Here is a 17,409-nt window from a genome sequence, read left to right on the forward strand (position 1 = left end):
CGATGTTGCCATTCACAAGGCCACACTGCTAGCTCGGTTTAAAAAAACAAATACACATTGACGACTGCGGAGTACATGACCCAGTCACAGGCAACACTGATTTTATTTCAAGATAAAAAATAAACACCATCTAGCAAACATGGGCCAGATCAGCGTTACTTCTCATGTAACAAATGACATAAATATAAAATAAAATAAATATTAAATAAAAATGGACAGTTGAATTAAGACTTGGTGTAAACAAATGATTTGAGGAAAATTCATCATGTGATACAGAGACTAACTACAAAACATAAGAATGTGTGATCCTTTGCCCTGAGTGGAACAATTAGTCCAAATATAAAAGCAAGTCTCAATGATCACAAAAAGTGTAACCAAACAAAATGATTTAAGGATGCAGAAAGACTGGCATGATAAAGTGAGTGCTTGAAAGAGAACGCCCTTAATCATAAAGAGCCTTGAATATTTCAGTCATTCAGTAAATACAAAGCTACGCACTCTCACATTGTCTAGCATTTATTTACTACATCACATAACTTGTTTATGTTCAACATATGAAACATTTTTACATAAAGATAAATTATTCATCTTCTGTTATCATAAAGTACATAAGTGTTTTCAATCTCAGTCCTTTCTGAGTGGTTTGGAGGGTCCTCTTCAGTTGAGCCACACTGTGCCGAAGAAAAAAAAAAATCCTGCAGAGTGGCTCAGTTTCATCCCCCCCACTTCAGTCCTCTATGTCCATGAGTGAAATGGCATGGTCGGTCAGTGCTCTTTGATTTGGAGGAATGCTTAGATCACACTGCAAACACGCTGAGGGAGCTGGTCTCGTCTTTCAGGCCCAGGATGCTGTAGGCTATCCTCTTCATGTGACCGGGCAGCCGCACTCCAATATTCCTGATGTCTCTGAAGGGAAAAGATAAATTATACAGTTAATTATACAGCTAAAACAATAGTGACTCTGTTTTAGGTACTTATACCCCCAAAAATATTGTGAAGCAGCTCATAAAGTGAGTGGCTGCATAAATGGTTAAAATAGGTATCAAGAAGTAATGAATAAACAGCTGAAATAGTCAACTAAAATAATAATACATGGTTGAATGGTTGAGTTGACCATTCGTTTGTATGAAAACATGATTGTTTTATGTAAATCACAGTATTAAAAGGCTGGAACCACTGCTGTGTATTAATATATTATAGCAGTAGAGAATGATAGGAATGACATGGGCAGAGGCAGAGTGGGGTATTCCTGCATCACAAACAGGACAACAAATGTTCAAGCTGAGAGCTCAATACATTCTCTGTGTTACTACGAAATGTGGCTTGGTGCCAGATACATCAGTGCAGCTGCACCTGTGCCATGTGCGCACTTACTCATGCCTCAAGGCGAGCACCTGCTCCATGGTCGTGATCCCTGCGCGACTGAAGCTTTCGTTGTACTGGCTCATTTTGATGGACTCCAGCCACTCGGGCACCGACCTGAACATGGTGCCGTCACAGCCGCTGGTGCTTGGCAGGCGGATGGACACACTGTAAGGAACAATACATAATTAGATTACTCATTACCATTTACTGCTACTTTATGTACACTGAGAGCATGTGATGATGTTTGAACAAGAGAGAACCCGTTTTACTGTCAACACAGAGCAGATTGGACAGTTTCAGAATGTGTTTCAAAGACTAAGACTAATAACCGCTCTAGTCAACGAAAAAGTGGGAGACAAATCTTGGAATTCAAGTGGAAGATGAAAACCTACTTTTAACGTGCAACAAGGGCTTATATACACAAATTTGTGTAATTTTAAAATACTCCACACACTAGACTATAGGCCTAAGAGGATTTATTACCATTAATAATAATGATACTTATAAAAATAATGGTAATGCTTCTCCACTTGTCATTTTTACACTTTGATTTTTTTTTTTTTTTTCAGATTAAACAAACAAGATATGACGTGTTAATACTTTGTTGCCGAAACTTAAACATCAATAAAAAATAGCATTCATACCGTGGATCAAAGTCAGCTATGGTTTTCAGAGACTCTGGGTTTCGGAGCAGTTTGTCCAAAATGTTGACGATGTCTGAGAAGCGAGGTCGTTTGGAGCGGTCGTGTTGCCAACACTGGAGCATGAGCTGGTAGATAGCAGACGGGCAGTCCATCGGAGCAGGAAGCCTGAAGGCCTCATTGATAGCCTTCATGACCTGTGGAGGAGACCAAGGCAGAGTGAAGGCAGTGCTCAGATTTGAATTATAATAATAACCGAAGTGACAGACAAAGAGTTTGAATAGGCAGAAGTCCAAAAAAGTGCTGCATTCGTATGCTGATGTTAACAGCTAATTTGAAAGAGGATGGTGGGAAACTAAACAGTATCAGTCAACTTTCAGTCAACACCTATGCTGCACAGAGTCTCAGTGGTAATATACATTAAAGTCTGACCTACCCAGGCCAAAACAATCCCTCATCTCAACCATAAGAGTTGGAAATAGATCTGACAGATGAAATATACCTCATGGTTGCTCATGTCCCAGTAGGGCCGTTCTCCAAATGCCATGACTTCCCACATGACGATGCCGAAGCTCCACACGTCGCTGGCTGAAGTGAATTTCCTGTAAGCGATGGCCTCAGGGGCTGTCCAGCGGATGGGGATTTTACCTCCCTGACAGAGGAGATAAATTAACAACTCATGAATGGAATGGAAACACATGGTGCTGAAAGACCAACACTTTAGATTGGACACTTGAGAGTAAAAATATAATTAACAGGCTGACATCGGTTACTAGAAAAAAAAAGGGTTGTTCTCTGAGCTGTGCTTTTAGGCTGTGAAATATATAGCTGTTAGACTTACTCGGGTTGTGTAGGTGCCCTCGGCATCGTCCTCCAGCACACGTGACAGACCAAAATCAGACACTTTACACTCCAGGTTGCTGTTCACCAGAACGTTTCTTGCTGCCAGGTCACGGTGGACATAACTCATGTCAGAGAGGTATTTCATGCCAGCAGCTATTCCACGCAGCATTCCCACCAGCTGATATGAAGGAATCTCTCCATCACGGTCCTAAAGGGAACAAAAATGAACATAGTTTAAAACTTTTTCTTATACTTTATTCTGAATTGAGTTTTACTCTGCCATAAATTCCACTCTTTGTCTTCTTTTTGCTTTTAACAGTGTGTACCGCACACACATAAATCGATACTTTGACCATTAGATATTCTGGGAAATATGCTCATTCGTTTTCTTGCAGAAAATTAAGGTGTATCCAGAAGATGGTTAGCTTAGCTTAGCATAAAGACTGAAAACAGCACCTCGTAGGCGGAGTGACTTCCTAGGGTCTCCCCTGGTTGACTGGCAACCAATGGTGACAACAAGATTTCAGGAAGTCACTGCTCCAGTAAATAGTCCCCAAAAGATGAAAGGACGAGATAAAGATGAGAAAGTTGGCTGAGGTTTTTGAGTTTGCCTCAACTGAGCTTTCAAGGAATACATATATTAAGGAACAGCCTCCTGTTTTGTAACAATAAGAACCTACCTTCAAATATGTGTCGAGAGCACCATTCTCCATGTATTCAGTCACTATCATGGCATGCTTGACTGAAAATTCAAACAAAAAGAATGACATTTAGTCAAAGAAAAACATACACAGAGTTGATAGAAATAAATTGTAATTGGCTGTTTGACTTCTTTTGAAGGTCACAACTCACATTTGGTGACAACTCCCTCCAGGCGGATGATATTTGGGTGTGAAAACTGTCCCATGATGCTGGCCTCGCTCAAGAAGTCCTGCCTCTGTTTCTCTGAGTAGCCTGGCTTCAGGGTCTTGATCGCTACTGCAACCTCCCCCCGTCCAGGAGTCTTCATCACACCCCGAAACACTTCCCCAAACTCTCCTGATTGGCAGACGAACAGCAGAAGGAAACGTCAGAAACAGAAGCGCTCTGAGATTTTATTAAATGGAAGGTTAATCATTTAAAAACACTCACCTACACCGATGACTTTTTGTTTGCTAATAGCATTCGGGTCAATTTCTGTGACAAACTTTTGGATGGCAATGTTAGGGTCCTCATACATGTGTGGATCAACATATGTCTTCAGAGGCTTGAGTTGATCTGAGAAGGAAATAATGACCAGAATATTAGACTAAATAATGAATGAATAAACCATTTCATCAATAAATAATACTGAATTATTATTGTGTGTGTGTGTGTGTGCGTGTTCTAACCTGTTGAAAAGTAGGGATCCTCTGGTCCTCCCCTGCCGCGAGAGTTCAGTCTCCTGAGAGGAAAACAACACTAGTCACTAAAGGACTAAACAGAATACAGACTGGATTTTTAGTAATTGCAGGTCCATCCTGGCTCAAAAAACCAAAGCTGTATTCAATAACAGCACCACCTATTACTCATAACCCCCCCTAAGCTGTCACACCAGGGTGTCCTTAATTCACTTGAGCTTGTGGCATGTAATCACACAGTCTGCAGGTTTGTGGATAGCATTTATCTGAATGACACAGGCGTTGAATGTGGAGATGAAGAGCATTGATACCAACCTTTTACGCAACAGCAGGACGGCCACCACAACAAGCAGAATAAGTGCCACTCCGACTACAGCTCCCATCACCATGGTGGAGTTGTTCTGGATCTGAGACTCAGCTGAGAAAAAGAGAAACAGAAACATTTATCAACTCAGCTATGTGAAATAAAAGTTTATACAGAGTGGCATTTGAGAAACAGTTTCATCTTCTGTAGATTTTGAGGTTGCTGTTACCTAATGGTGAAGTACGAAACTCATACTCCGCGCTGTAGCTGCCAGGCTTGCCTTCAGGACTCACTGCCTGGACCCTGAACATGTAAGTAGTGTCTGGGGTCAGGTCATTAATCTGGACTGAGTTTTTCTCCAAAATCAGGACCTTGTATGTGGTCACAACGGGCTCGCCATCATCATCCTGCGAGGAGAAAATTAAAAGTGGGTGGATTAGAATGTCTTAACCAGAAACCCCTTTAAAACTTGGAATGAGGGAAGAAAAGACAAATGAGCACAAAGCACTCTGTCTTACTTTTCTGCGGTACATAAGCTCATAGCGTTGACTGATGTGGGCTGGAGGTCTGCGAGACAGAGTCCAGGACAGAGACAGACTGGTGGGGCTGTGATCATCCAGATGGATCAACCTCACCTTGGGGGGATCTAGCGGTCGGCAAAATAATGGTTAGTGACTAATCGCAGTCTTTGGAAAGGACATTTGGAAATGAAAGCCTTTGGGATGCAGTGGGTCAGACTGAATTCCTCTTTGTGTAGCAAGCCCTTCTTTTTGTACAGAGTTTTAATTGACAAATATATTACACAAAAAGAAACATTTTTGTCACTCTTATAACCATAATCTTCTGTTTGGGGTTGCTGGAGACCTTCTTTAACAGCTCAAAAACACACTTAATATTGTTTTATCACCTTGATATTTCCTAATTGTATGAAAACTGCTTGAAACTAAACTTGATTGTGAACTGATGATTTCAGAAGACCGCGACATAAAATGACGCATTACAGCTGTAAAACATGATTAAATACAGTGGATGTTTATGCGCGCTATGTCTGTGATTCTTGTTGACAGTACTTTTTACGTAGCTCTACTCCTCCCAAATAGAGATTAGATTAGATTTTTATTGTCGGAGTTAGTTTTATCAAATGTGCAAGATCCGCTTGCGGCAAAGGGAAGGGTTATGACTCCACTACTTTTCTTTTTAATGAGATCAGAGAAACCGAAAACAAATACATGTTTTCATAAAGTGGTTGATTTCATGAAAAGAAAATGCTTTATACATGACCACACTCACCGGTATAGTCCAGAGCAGTGGTGATGGTTGCTATGGACCTCTCAGTGCCGTACTGGGACACGCCGCTGTGAGCCTCCACTGTGAACGTGTAGTTCAGATGAGAATCCAGGTCTGCAACAACGACCGTGGTTTCCTCCAGGTCTGTAGCGCCTGGCTCAAAATGGATCCTCTCACTACAGGGGACGCATAACGCTGCGTCACAGTGCTCGCACACCACACTGTAGGTGAGGTCACTGCGGCCCCCAGTCACCAGTGGTGGGCTCCAGGACAGCTGCAGCCGACCCTCTGCTGACAGGGTGGTGGAGGTTAGATCACGAGGGGCACTGGGTGGTGCTAGGGGAAGGAAGTGGATGACAGAACAGTTAGATGGGTCCTTCAAACTGCCTCCAACAGGTATAAAAGTTGACTTTTTCAGTAATGTGCCAGTGATTGGGGTTGTTACCGGAGCAGGGAGACGTTGGGGGGTCTGAAGGGGAGCGGAAGAAACCTTCCTCACATTGACATTCACTGGCGCCGGCTGTGGAGGGCTTGGTGTTATCAGGACAAACCTGACATAACTCGCTCGATACAAATGGCTTGAAGTAACCTGGCTTGCACGCTGTGTAAGAGAAAGAAGGTGTGTGTTAATTTAAGCATGACATATAGGAATAACTGAAACAGACAAACACAGGAAGGAAGGACTGATCAAAATTCAAACAATGAAGCTGTCTCTGTAATACCAGCCCTTTGCACCGAACAGGAAGCATTTGTTGTGAGTAACCTATAATCACTAAGTCATTGTATCCAGAGGAATGAAAAGGGATTTCCCTGACGATCTGCCTCCACTCGCCTTTTTCGCCTGGAGGCCTAGTCTCAGGTCACATTGCCAGTGTCAACCGGATGACAGCAGTGCATTAAATCCATCAGGTGATCTGATCTGCCTTTCCCCTGCAAACTCTCAGAGCATATTCTCTGGCAGATAACATTTATGTTTTTGCCAAAGGAAATGGCACCTTGGACACTGGTGGAGTGCTGTGATGGACATTGGAGCACCCAGATAAGCAGCCTTCCAGGGCATGGGAGGTTAATGAACATGCAGACTGGACAGAAATCAGGACGCAAGAGCTGCAAGTCGGTGCGAGACTGATGTTTCCTCCCATTCTTCCTTCCTTCCGCTAACCCCCGACACCAGTCACAAATTACAGCATGCAAGGCTGAATAGTTAGTGGACAAGAGAATCAGGAAAGAGGAAAAGCTGCTGGAAACAAGTATGATTTTCAGTGTGTTTATGGAAACAGATGCACATACTTTCTGGGGTGATAAAGACCTCAGCACAGTAAAAAAAAAAAAAACAACTTAAAAAGAGTGGATCTTATGAAAGATCTCCTGTCTCTGCTTTCATTCTGCTGTCTCCCTAGGGAGCAGCCTTTCATGTGGCCCCTGTGCTGGTGGCCAAGAGAAGAGGTCAGATGAACCCTGGATTGAAGACGTGGTCACGTTACTTCACCACCAAGGCAGAAGGACCTTTGCACTCTTGTGTATTGCCGCAGTGGAGGAGAAGCAGCAGGTTGAATTTGAGTTGGAAGGATAGGGATGAATAGATGGGTGGGTGGGGGATGGGGGTAAAGGTCTGGAGCACCAACAGAAGTTCCCTCTGGGGAGTCAGTTGGCGGCAGTGGGGGTGTAGCTGAGGTCTTTTCGCATAAGAAAAAGGGGCCAGCCCATTTCATCCTGAGCTGGAGCAGCAGGACCTCTGTCACGTAGCAAAAGAAACTCCAGGCCTATTCATCTATTGTCTCTGAGAGTGGACAGAGTGGTGCCATAAATATGTTGCATTACTCATTATACAGCTCGCAAATGGCGGCATGTGTGCAAAGCATGAATACAAACATTGTTAATGCAAAGTTTGGAAATGTCTCACACTACTTTGTTAAGAATTTTGTTAATCTACAAAAAATTGAAACATCTTTTTGAATTTGATCCAAAACTTAAATTCATTAAACAATTGTTTTTTTTTTTTATTTCACTTGTTGATGGAACTTCTTATTGTCCCACGCTCTCTTTAACTACATCACACATGTGAAAAGGACTTATGTTCCGCACCGGTGCATCTGTTAATTGAATCTGTTTTTTGCTCTTTGTGTCAGCCCATTGTTCTAATGAGTGGGAACATGGATTAGGGAGCTCGTTGCGTGTGTTAACAACCGGATGAAAGAGCAAAGGGAGGCAAAGCGGGGCATGTCATTGGCTAACAGCTGTCCTGTTGCTCTACTAATCCTCTTGACTAAATTACACTCCACACCTAACTAAGCAGCCACGAAACTAACCACCCTCATGCACCAACTGTCGACTTGCTCCCCACCCTCTGACTCCAACCAAGGACAACCTGCTTATTTGTGTCAGTCAGCATTCCTCCTCATCTCACTTTACTTCCTTTTCCCACAACAGTTGGGCTCTTCGGTGGAATCCACATGCAGGCCATGAGCCTCGAAGGATATCACTTTCTACAGTTAACCTAAAAATTGGAATGAGGCTGTAGGTTTCTTATATTAGGGGGTTGGCTGGGAGAGGCTACAACACTGTGTTTTACTTACGTAATAAAATGTGTTTCCTGCATCCTAATATACAGGTCATCCTCCAGACTTTTGAATCACAGTTTTTCCAGTCAAATGTTTCCTGCCTTCCTCTCGACAGCTGCCATCCAACTTCCGTTTCAGGTGCTGGCCTCAGAGTCCACCCGTGGTCAGGAACTAGTCTAAAACATTCCCCTGCCTTGACTTCCTCCCTTAGTCTGCCATCATTTCTACAACTGCAGTTTATGTTTCACGTTTTGAAGCCCATTAAAATGTAAGATGTAACGAAATAGAAACAATACTAAATACTAAAAAATGCTATCCTTTGTCCAACCAACAGTCGAAAACCCAAAGATATTCAGTTTAGAATAATATAAAACACAGAAAAATAGGAAAATCCTAACATTTGAAAAGTTTTTATTTTTATTTTTAGTATAAAAAACAACTTTAATGTTGAATCAGTTATCAAAATAACTGTTGATTAATTTTCTATCAATCATCTAATTGATTAATTGTTTAATTCTTTCAGCTGGTAAGAATAATGTGCTCATTTATAAGGAACAGACTCCATGAGGAAACCAAACTCTGCCAGTTGAGGTGACTCGTACCATCAGGAGTCATAAACCACAGCCTGACTCAGTATAACCTCCGATAGGTGTGTCGGCTCCATCCCTGTAATCTGTGGTTTCTGTCGCCTTGGCAACTGACGCACAACAAATACATGTGAGAAGAAGACACACCACTCAGGTAGTCATTCTGACACATTCACACGGCCCTTCCTTTAGTCAATCGGTGCTGTAGGTGACGCGAGGGTGAAAGAATTCCTTTCAGAAATCCCCGCAGCATACTGTGCCCTTCCTCCCTGCTTCCTCTTCTCTCTGTACCCTCTCTCCTCCCACGTTTCCTCCCGACAGTTCAACACACCACACCCCAGAATGCCAACTTCCACACAAACAGTAGGAGCACATACAGTATAAATGCCACAGCTATGTCCTCTACTGTACACATCTGTGTGGGTTTTTTTTAATGTTTTTTTTATTGACCTTCTACTGTAACTACTGTAAACTTGACATTTGGAAGCTTCTGTGGAGAAAGTGAAATGTTTTACCAAGATTCAATACTTAAGTTTTTTACTTTCATCTGACTGGATAATGGTGTCCATTGACGCATGTTCAAATTTTAATCAAATTTAGTATGGAGATATAGACATCTTTGAGCATACTTTTGTCAGTTTGACGGTGTAAAAACACAGGAAACTCAAAGTCCACATAGAATTGGGACACAGCCTCTTCTACTGTACATTATCACCACTAGCCATGGGCCTATCCATAAAACAGTGCCTAAGCCCAGCCCCATTCCTGAGTCCTGAGAGAAAGACAGTGGAAAGAATGTGTTATTGGCCAACAGGTGAAGAGATGATGAAGCACTGATGGGAGTCTGTTGACATTTCTGTGCTTTTTATCTGTATTATAAGAGGCAATCTGTTGTTGCATCAAAATCTAAACAAAGCAGAGACAGGTTCAGACACCTTCCCCGTGTTTTCTCTTTACCTGCGCGCAGCCCTGCTGTGCCTGACCAATTTCAAGACAGATATGGGGTGTTTTTTCAGCACATCTCCACACAAACCAGACACAATTAACATTCCCATGCGCTCATTCCTCACACCTTGCCAAAGCAGTGGTTGGAGGTGTTTCATTTACTACAACTCACATAGCAACACAAACACGTCTCACTTGAGTGCATGGCATATTTCTGGCACTTCTTACCTTGGCAGGAGTCCCCGGTGGTTTCGTAGCCAGGAAGACACTGGCACTGACCCACAGGAACCACCCATTCACCCTCAGCTGTGCAGTAGATGCGTGGGGTGGCCTGACTGACGGCATTCTCCACACAGACTCCCTCCACCTCCCTGAGAGCATCCGCCACTGTCTCCGGGAAGGCTGCCAAGCTCTGCACTGTGGATGGGCATGTCTTGTAGTAAACTCTGACTGAGAGTAGCGCCACACAAGCGCCCATGTCCTGAAAAGCCAGGTAGAAGCCCTTTCTGGACAGAGGCCCCACGGTCCTCGTTTCTGTGTTGACCTTCAGCACACGGCCCCGCGTGACCTCATCAGGAGCAATGGTGGCCACTTTGCGGAACTGCCCTTTACGGAAGTTGGTTCCCACATCAGCATCAGCCTCTGAGATGAAAAGGTTGAAGGTTTCTTTGCAGGCGACAGAGGCGCCATCAAATGTGTTGCAGTCACGTACAACAAAACGGAGCTCCACAGAGACACGCGTTGTCCCCGGGCGCCGCTGAATGAACGTTGTACGTAACCAGTTATCCTGTTCGGTAGAGTCTATGCTACAAACACTGTAGGTATAGAAAAGTGAGCCATTCACCACCGTCTGGACTATCTCCCACTGTAGGACAGAAAAAGAGAGAGAGAGGCGAGGGGTCAGTTTAAGGGGCAAAAGTCACTGTTACCAAACTACATTAATGAAAGAGGAGAAAGCATTGTTTTCAGTGAATAAGTACAGGGTTCAGAGGCTTTGTTCCTGCCAAGAACCAGTTTTACTGATGAGACACCTCTTCTTTCATGCTGAGTGAGAAGCTCATAAAGTGCAGACGTGAGCCAGAGCTTTTTTTCCACACATTAAGATTACTGGCCTCGACATGTGCTGCGCTCACAACGTGTGTGGGTTTTCCATTAACACACAAGAGTGCATGTGTGTGAGGCACACATAAACCCAGCAAATACTACCGTAGAATACCAACTAACATTTTATGATAGTTAAATTAGCTTTATAAGCGCAGTGCAAAGGCACAGCAGGAGAAATGGCAGCAATTAAGACTTTTTAAGAGGGGGAAGCAATGACAAGCAGAAAGATTAAAAGCCTATATTTAACACTAAAATTTAATACCTCATATGTTAGCAGTACTGGTGTGTTTCAGGGAATAAATCAATGCTTAAATACACGTCACTTTAACTCTTGCAGAAAAGAAGGAGCAAAGTAAATGTGATATATTTCAAAATGACATCACAACTAGTTAAAAAAAAATTAAATTGATTCCATTAGATCAGAGCAGCACTTTAAGACGCATAGTAGATCATTTGAGTCTGTGATTTTAGTTACGCATATTATATCCTCTTCAGCCAATCACTTGTAATTACTTTCCAGCTTCTGTTTAAACATGTTTGCTGAGCGCACAACTACATATCGCAAATAATCATCTCTGGTACAAGTATAACTACACTTTGAAACTGTGAGAAAGCCAGATCAGAACAAAGCAAAGTTTGACGGACATGCGGAAATCCTATCTGATAAAACAGTTATCCTCAGATCTTTGAGAACAGTCACACAAGAAACATAGCCCACACAGTGGAAGTGGCTATGTCCTGTTGCTTTTTTTAGATGGAAAGCCACTGAACTATAGATAGAGGGATGGTTCTCCACATATGGACCACTCTTTCTTTTTCTTTTACTCATGTGTTCCCACTGTGCAGATCGCTTTGTTCTTTAATCTCTAAATTCGGAGAGGAATCACGTGGAGAAACATCTTAAATTTTAGTTTTATGGTTTAGTGTTGCAATGAAAACAATCTAATGTGACTGTGTAAAATGCACTTTGGTACTGTAAATTTAAATTGTGGGTTGATCCTTGACATTTTAATGGCATTCATAAGTTCTTTATGAAAGGGTAGTGTTTAACACGAGACTAGCTGAGCTCTGCCAAACCTCATCTGGCTGCCAATCATTCCATCTGTCCCAGAGAGCTTTTTTAGTGGACTGAATGAGCAGAAAAAGGAGTTATTGTTGCTAAACAGAATTTCAATTCTCACATGGACTACGCTCCAGCTGCCGTTTATTTATTTGCAGTCATACAGAGAAGGACCGTTTCAAGTCTTGAACCTGAAGTCTTAAAAATGCCTGTTGAGGTATAAATACTCACTCCGTTCTCATATGGCAACGTCAACCACCCCAACTCTGATCCTGAAGCTCTCATATCCAGCAATACTTCTACAGGGATACACAGAAAAACATATGACACAGTTATAACAAGCAAATGAGTGACTAAGGACACCTGATGCATCAAAGAAAATATTTTTACATAATATAGCAATACACATTTAGCTATTAAAGAAAGTCACTACTCATTTACAGACCTAATTATTAGGTGTGTCATAAACAGACGGTGGAGTGTTTATTTGTGTTAATCAGGCCTGTTCAGTTATCAGAAATATTTATGATTCGACTGTATAGGATTAAATCCTCTGCCTTGATCTCCGGGGCCAACAGCTTTATGGGGGGCACATGCCATGCTTTGACAGTTTAATCGAGCATGTCGGTCTGATTCAGGACTTCATTGACCGTGTCCCCCAGGTCCAATATACAGGACTACTAATGTATGAGAAAGGCGTGGGCAGTTAAATCACTATGACGAGAGAAATACATGAATCACCGCAACAAGTGAAACTAAGGGTCTGACATGTTTAGACATATCACAGGTGCCCCCTTTTCCCTTAAGTTGACAAAGGCCAGAAATTACAAATAAGAAATTCATTTTAAAAGAAGAAAGTTATGGGGGAAAAAAATACAGACTGATTTTCACGATCATTTACATCATTCTAAAAGGTTTAGACGAGGTTAAAACCGAAAAGCAAAACAGAACAAACAGGCCCATGTATGAGGACTTTGAAGTTGACAATGGTAAAAATGTTAAAGCAGAAGAAAAACTTAGAGCAGGCTATGAGATTCCAACCTCCTGACTCATGAGGTGCGGTACAGCCAGGCTGCACTTTCAATTATTTTTACACAGAGTGTGAAAAAGTACTTACGTTCTTTCGACTGGAGGCTTACAAATGCTTGGTTAATAAATAAAAACAGGAATAAGCTGACCCGACGGAGCTCCATGTTGCCACAGAACTTTAAAAAAAAAAAAAAAGAAGTGGTAGTTTCGTATCCCAGAGCCTGGCTGCTCTCCTCCGTCTGTCCGGCGCTGACTCCACTTCTCCAAACACTTCACCCCACCGGCTGAGTGAACACGGCCCACGGCCCATTCAGAAACAGGTGGCGTCGTCGCCCCGCCCAGAGGACTTTGGAATGAGGAAGTTGTCCACATATGGTAGCCGGGGGGCGGGGCCAGAACTGTTTCGCCACATCTGTTTCATTGAGGAGAATGACGGCCTTCATAAGCTGCACTGTTAATGTATTATTATTTTTTTTTTTTTTTTACCTTAAATCTCAACAACAGAGCTGCAGTGATTAATCGGTTAGTCGACTGACAGGAAAATAATCGGCGGAAATGGCTGTTTCCAGCTTCCTCAAATGGAAGGATTTTCGGATTCTCACTGTAACACAATAAACTAAAAATATAATCGGTCAAGCAAAACAAGACATTTAAAGATGGTAACTTGGATTCAGTGAAGGTGATAGACAATTTTCACACTTTTCTAAAAGTTTATCAATCAAGAAAATAATTGGTAAATTAAACGATGATTAAAATAATCGCTAGTTGCAGGTGTAAACAAGATTAAACCAAACTCATCTTTAGTATATCCTACACATGAATTAAAACAAGTTAGTTAACTTGTGTTAACAAAAACTAAAACAAAATGTGAAAAACTCTAATTGTTTAAACATTTGGATTATGAAACCATCAGTTGTGTAAGTATTCAGTTCTATTCAAAGAGGAATTCAAAGAAGAACTGCAGTGTAAAAAATTACGAGTAAATGTTCTACAATCAGCACTGAATTGAGGCTATTACCGGCAAAATATGCTCAAAGAAAGAAAAGTAAAAGTACACATGCAGAAGCCCCTTTCATAGGTCCTATGATCAGAGGTAGATGACTCACTCAGATGTCTTTTTTGAGTAAAAGTGCTACCACAGCAGAATATACTTTCCCGAAAAGTTTTCCCTTTAAAGTTTTACTTAAGAACAGGCACATGATTGGTGCATTAGTAGCAAACATAGAATATAATTAAAGTATCAAATTTTTAAGTCCTTAATTATGCAGAGTAGCATCTTTTAGAGTGTAGTGTTATTACACTGTATGCTGTACTATAGATTTTTATTACAGATGTGGTGTATACAGCATTTAATCTATAGCTATACTGTTGGATAGATTGATACATATCAAATCATCATTTTTAGTAGCAATCATTTCAACATAACACTAGTTACCACAACTATCAAATAAATACAGTGGAGTAAAACACAATATTTAAAGTCAAATAAAGTTTAAAGTACCAAAATGTGGAAGTACTCAATTAAAGTTCAAGTACCACATTTTTTTCTAAGAGAGCCACAGTGATAAGAATGTACCACAAAATTCTAGTGACGTACATACGTGAGTAAATAATTTTAATTACTCTACACCCCTAATATCAAGTACAGTAGTTGGAAAAACTTGGTAGTAATTAAAACATGAAAATAAATATTAAGCATTTTTAAATAAGCATTTCTCTGGGTGAATGAAGCTGTTCATATTTTAGCACTTTTGTCTGGAGTAATTGTTTTACATCTTTTTGTCTGTTCTATGTTTTCATGGACTTGGCAAAAGGGAACTGGGGGAAATACACTGAATATAACTGAACTGGATTATTAAACATAGAAACACATATAAAATTTGTTTTGTTTGTTGTTTGCTTGTTTTTTGTTTTTTATTTTAAATCAGTTAATATTGTAGCTTTGGTGCCCAGTCTTCCACATGGCATGGGAATTTAATTAAAGATGACACACTGGGCTATACCATAGGATGTAAACAATCCATTCTAGTCCTGTTCTGGTAGTCGTGGAGCCAGAACAATTCAAACACCAACTATTTGATGTATACATTGAAACCATGTTGGATATTTCTATCCAATCATATCTGTGCTGGAATTTGTTTTTGTTGTTGTTGTAAATGTTTCAGACAATGTCCATAAGGCGGTATGTTTGAGCTTTAGTAGCATTTCAAAATAAAAGTGTGTTTAAGCTGGACACTCTTTACTGACCGTCTTCCAAGTAATTGCCTGAATCCTCCACATGTCATCCAGAACTTGTCTTTCCCACGACTGGTAAAGGAGGGGTCAAGTGGGGGGGTGGTCTTGTATGAATATATGACTACTAATGAGGCGGTCCTCATAAAGAACCTTACAATTTGGGTATGAATATGTGACCACAAAGAAGATCTGACAATAGCATCACCTAGCAACTCTTATCTGGAGGAATTTCAGAGTCAAGTCTTCTCTGTGAAGCGGCGTGTACTTGGAGAGGAGAGCCCCTCAGGCTGAGAGCCAAACACAGCCGGCCACCCTGACAAACCCCCCCCCTCAAAAAAAAATCAACTGAAGAGGCGGACATTGTCTTGTCCAACGTTACCATACACGGACATTAATCATACAACAGACAGAATGAAAGATGTTAGCCAAAAAAATAGATTAACAAGTTAAGTGTGGGTTGAGTTATGACTTTCTGACCTTCAAATGACAATCACTTCCATTGCTTACAGACACAAATAGTAGTTTGAGTGTTGTTCTAACAGGACATTTTCACCTTTTAGAGAAGGGAAGAAAACAACATCTGTATTAAATTATGAACTGCAATTAAAGATCAGAGATGAATCTTGTATGCTAACTTTTTATTCTCATGAGGAGACTTCATTTGTGTGTGTTTTTCAGTATTAACTGATGAATTTCAGGTAGTAATTTCCTTTAAATGGTGACAAAGGTTACATTTTAAGCACAATTCTTCATGTGGAAAAAAATCAATTTGATATGCTTCCCATATACTATTGTCAACTTGAGCTTCCAAAATTATGTATTAATTGTTCAAATATCAGTTCTTTTGATTAAAAAAGTTAGTTTTATATCTCCTCTAAGACATAAAAATCGTGATCTCTTTTTCCACCTCACAAAGAAACAACACTGAGCCTTAAGATCCAGATATCCCTCACTTTGAAATTACCCAACACATTTTGCTTTGAGTGTGAACTGCCACTTGAAGGAAACTTCCATCTTAAGCACTCAGGCAGCCCTTTCTCTCCTGTCTTTATTGGTTTTGATACACACTGAGGTACACTTAGGTGTTATTTTCAACTGTGTTAATGCTTAAGACTCTGAGAAGTGGTTTCTGTTGTCATCCAGTTCTCAAAGGTGTCAAAGGTTAACACCCTCTCTAACACACAAGTATGTAAATGCTTTCATTACAATACAGGCTTCTTTTTATTCACCTACGAGAGCATGCGTCCTGCTGGAGAGCGGACCGCTGCCTCGCAGTGCTCAGCCCAAACACCCCATCCTCCCTCTGGTCCCGGGCTTCTAAGGGCAATGACAACACAAAAGTACTTCACACTGGGGGCTGGGCCTGAATTTTGTGGGTCAGTGAACAGCGGCCGAAGCAGCAACGCCATGTCATTCAGACCCTGCTCCCTGCACACCCCCGGCTTTCCTTACACTTCTCGTGGTATCAGCAAACAGAGAGGTGGACCACTTTTGAAAGCACTGGGGAGTTTTTGTGTGTTGCCAACATAAAGTGCACCTACTGTTTTCCACCACTCTCACAGTGAGGGCCCCCAAAACCCTTGTTAAGAAATGATGGATTCACGCCTTTGTGTTTTTTGATGACTATAGCCTAACCATCAGTGGTGGAAGAAGTACTTAGATTATTTACTTAAGTGAAGTATTCAACACCACAAAAAAAAAAAAAAAGAAAAAATTACAATTACAAGTTAAAGTCCTACATATGAAATATGTGCAACAAAATGTACTTTAAGTAAAAGTGATTAGCTTCTGTCAGCATTACAATATTATATGATTGAATCATTATTATTGATGCACTAACATGTAAACAGTAGTTTAATGTTATAGCTGGTCGAGATGGGTCTAATTTCAACTCCTTCATGTACTGCTGGGTCATTTAATCTTTAATAATATTCCATCAAATAATCGTATGTTTTGTATGTAAAATCTTGACATGAAAAGTAACTAGAAACTGTAGCTGCTGAATAGAAGTAATAAATTAAAGAGTACAATTGTATTATGGAGTATAAAGTACCATAAAAAAATGTAAA

At 41.0% G+C, this 17,409-nt stretch overlaps 1 protein-coding gene and 1 long non-coding RNA gene across 2 annotated transcripts; one reads left to right on the top strand and one right to left on the bottom strand.

Moving 5' to 3' along the window:
• Positions 1-72: 72 nt before the first annotated feature.
• On the bottom strand, positions 73-13,374 carry epha2a (eph receptor A2 a). The gene is made up of 17 exons (XM_071495257.1): positions 13,194-13,374; positions 12,308-12,375; positions 10,141-10,777; positions 6,265-6,420; positions 5,823-6,155; positions 5,051-5,178; positions 4,762-4,939; positions 4,544-4,646; positions 4,220-4,272; positions 3,981-4,106; positions 3,702-3,887; positions 3,530-3,591; positions 2,848-3,057; positions 2,509-2,658; positions 2,010-2,203; positions 1,375-1,530; positions 73-906 (listed from the first exon to the last, which is right to left on the bottom strand). The coding sequence occupies exons 1-17, from the start codon at positions 13,267-13,269 to the stop codon at positions 798-800; spliced, it is 2,925 nt and encodes a 974-aa protein (XP_071351358.1). The 5' UTR covers positions 13,270-13,374; the 3' UTR covers positions 73-797.
• LOC139631234 (uncharacterized) lies at positions 4,574-7,156 on the top strand. Its single transcript, XR_011693329.1, has 2 exons — positions 4,574-4,843; positions 6,805-7,156. It is a non-coding gene; the product is annotated as an uncharacterized lncRNA (long non-coding RNA).
• Positions 13,375-17,409: the final 4,035 nt, after the last annotated feature.

Source organism: Trachinotus anak, unplaced genomic scaffold (genome assembly GCF_046630095.1).
Source record: "Trachinotus anak isolate AG129_WGS33_773 ecotype Australia unplaced genomic scaffold, CSIRO_AGI_Tana_v1 ptg000013l, whole genome shotgun sequence".
NCBI classification, from domain to species: domain Eukaryota; kingdom Metazoa; phylum Chordata; class Actinopteri; order Carangiformes; family Carangidae; genus Trachinotus; species Trachinotus anak.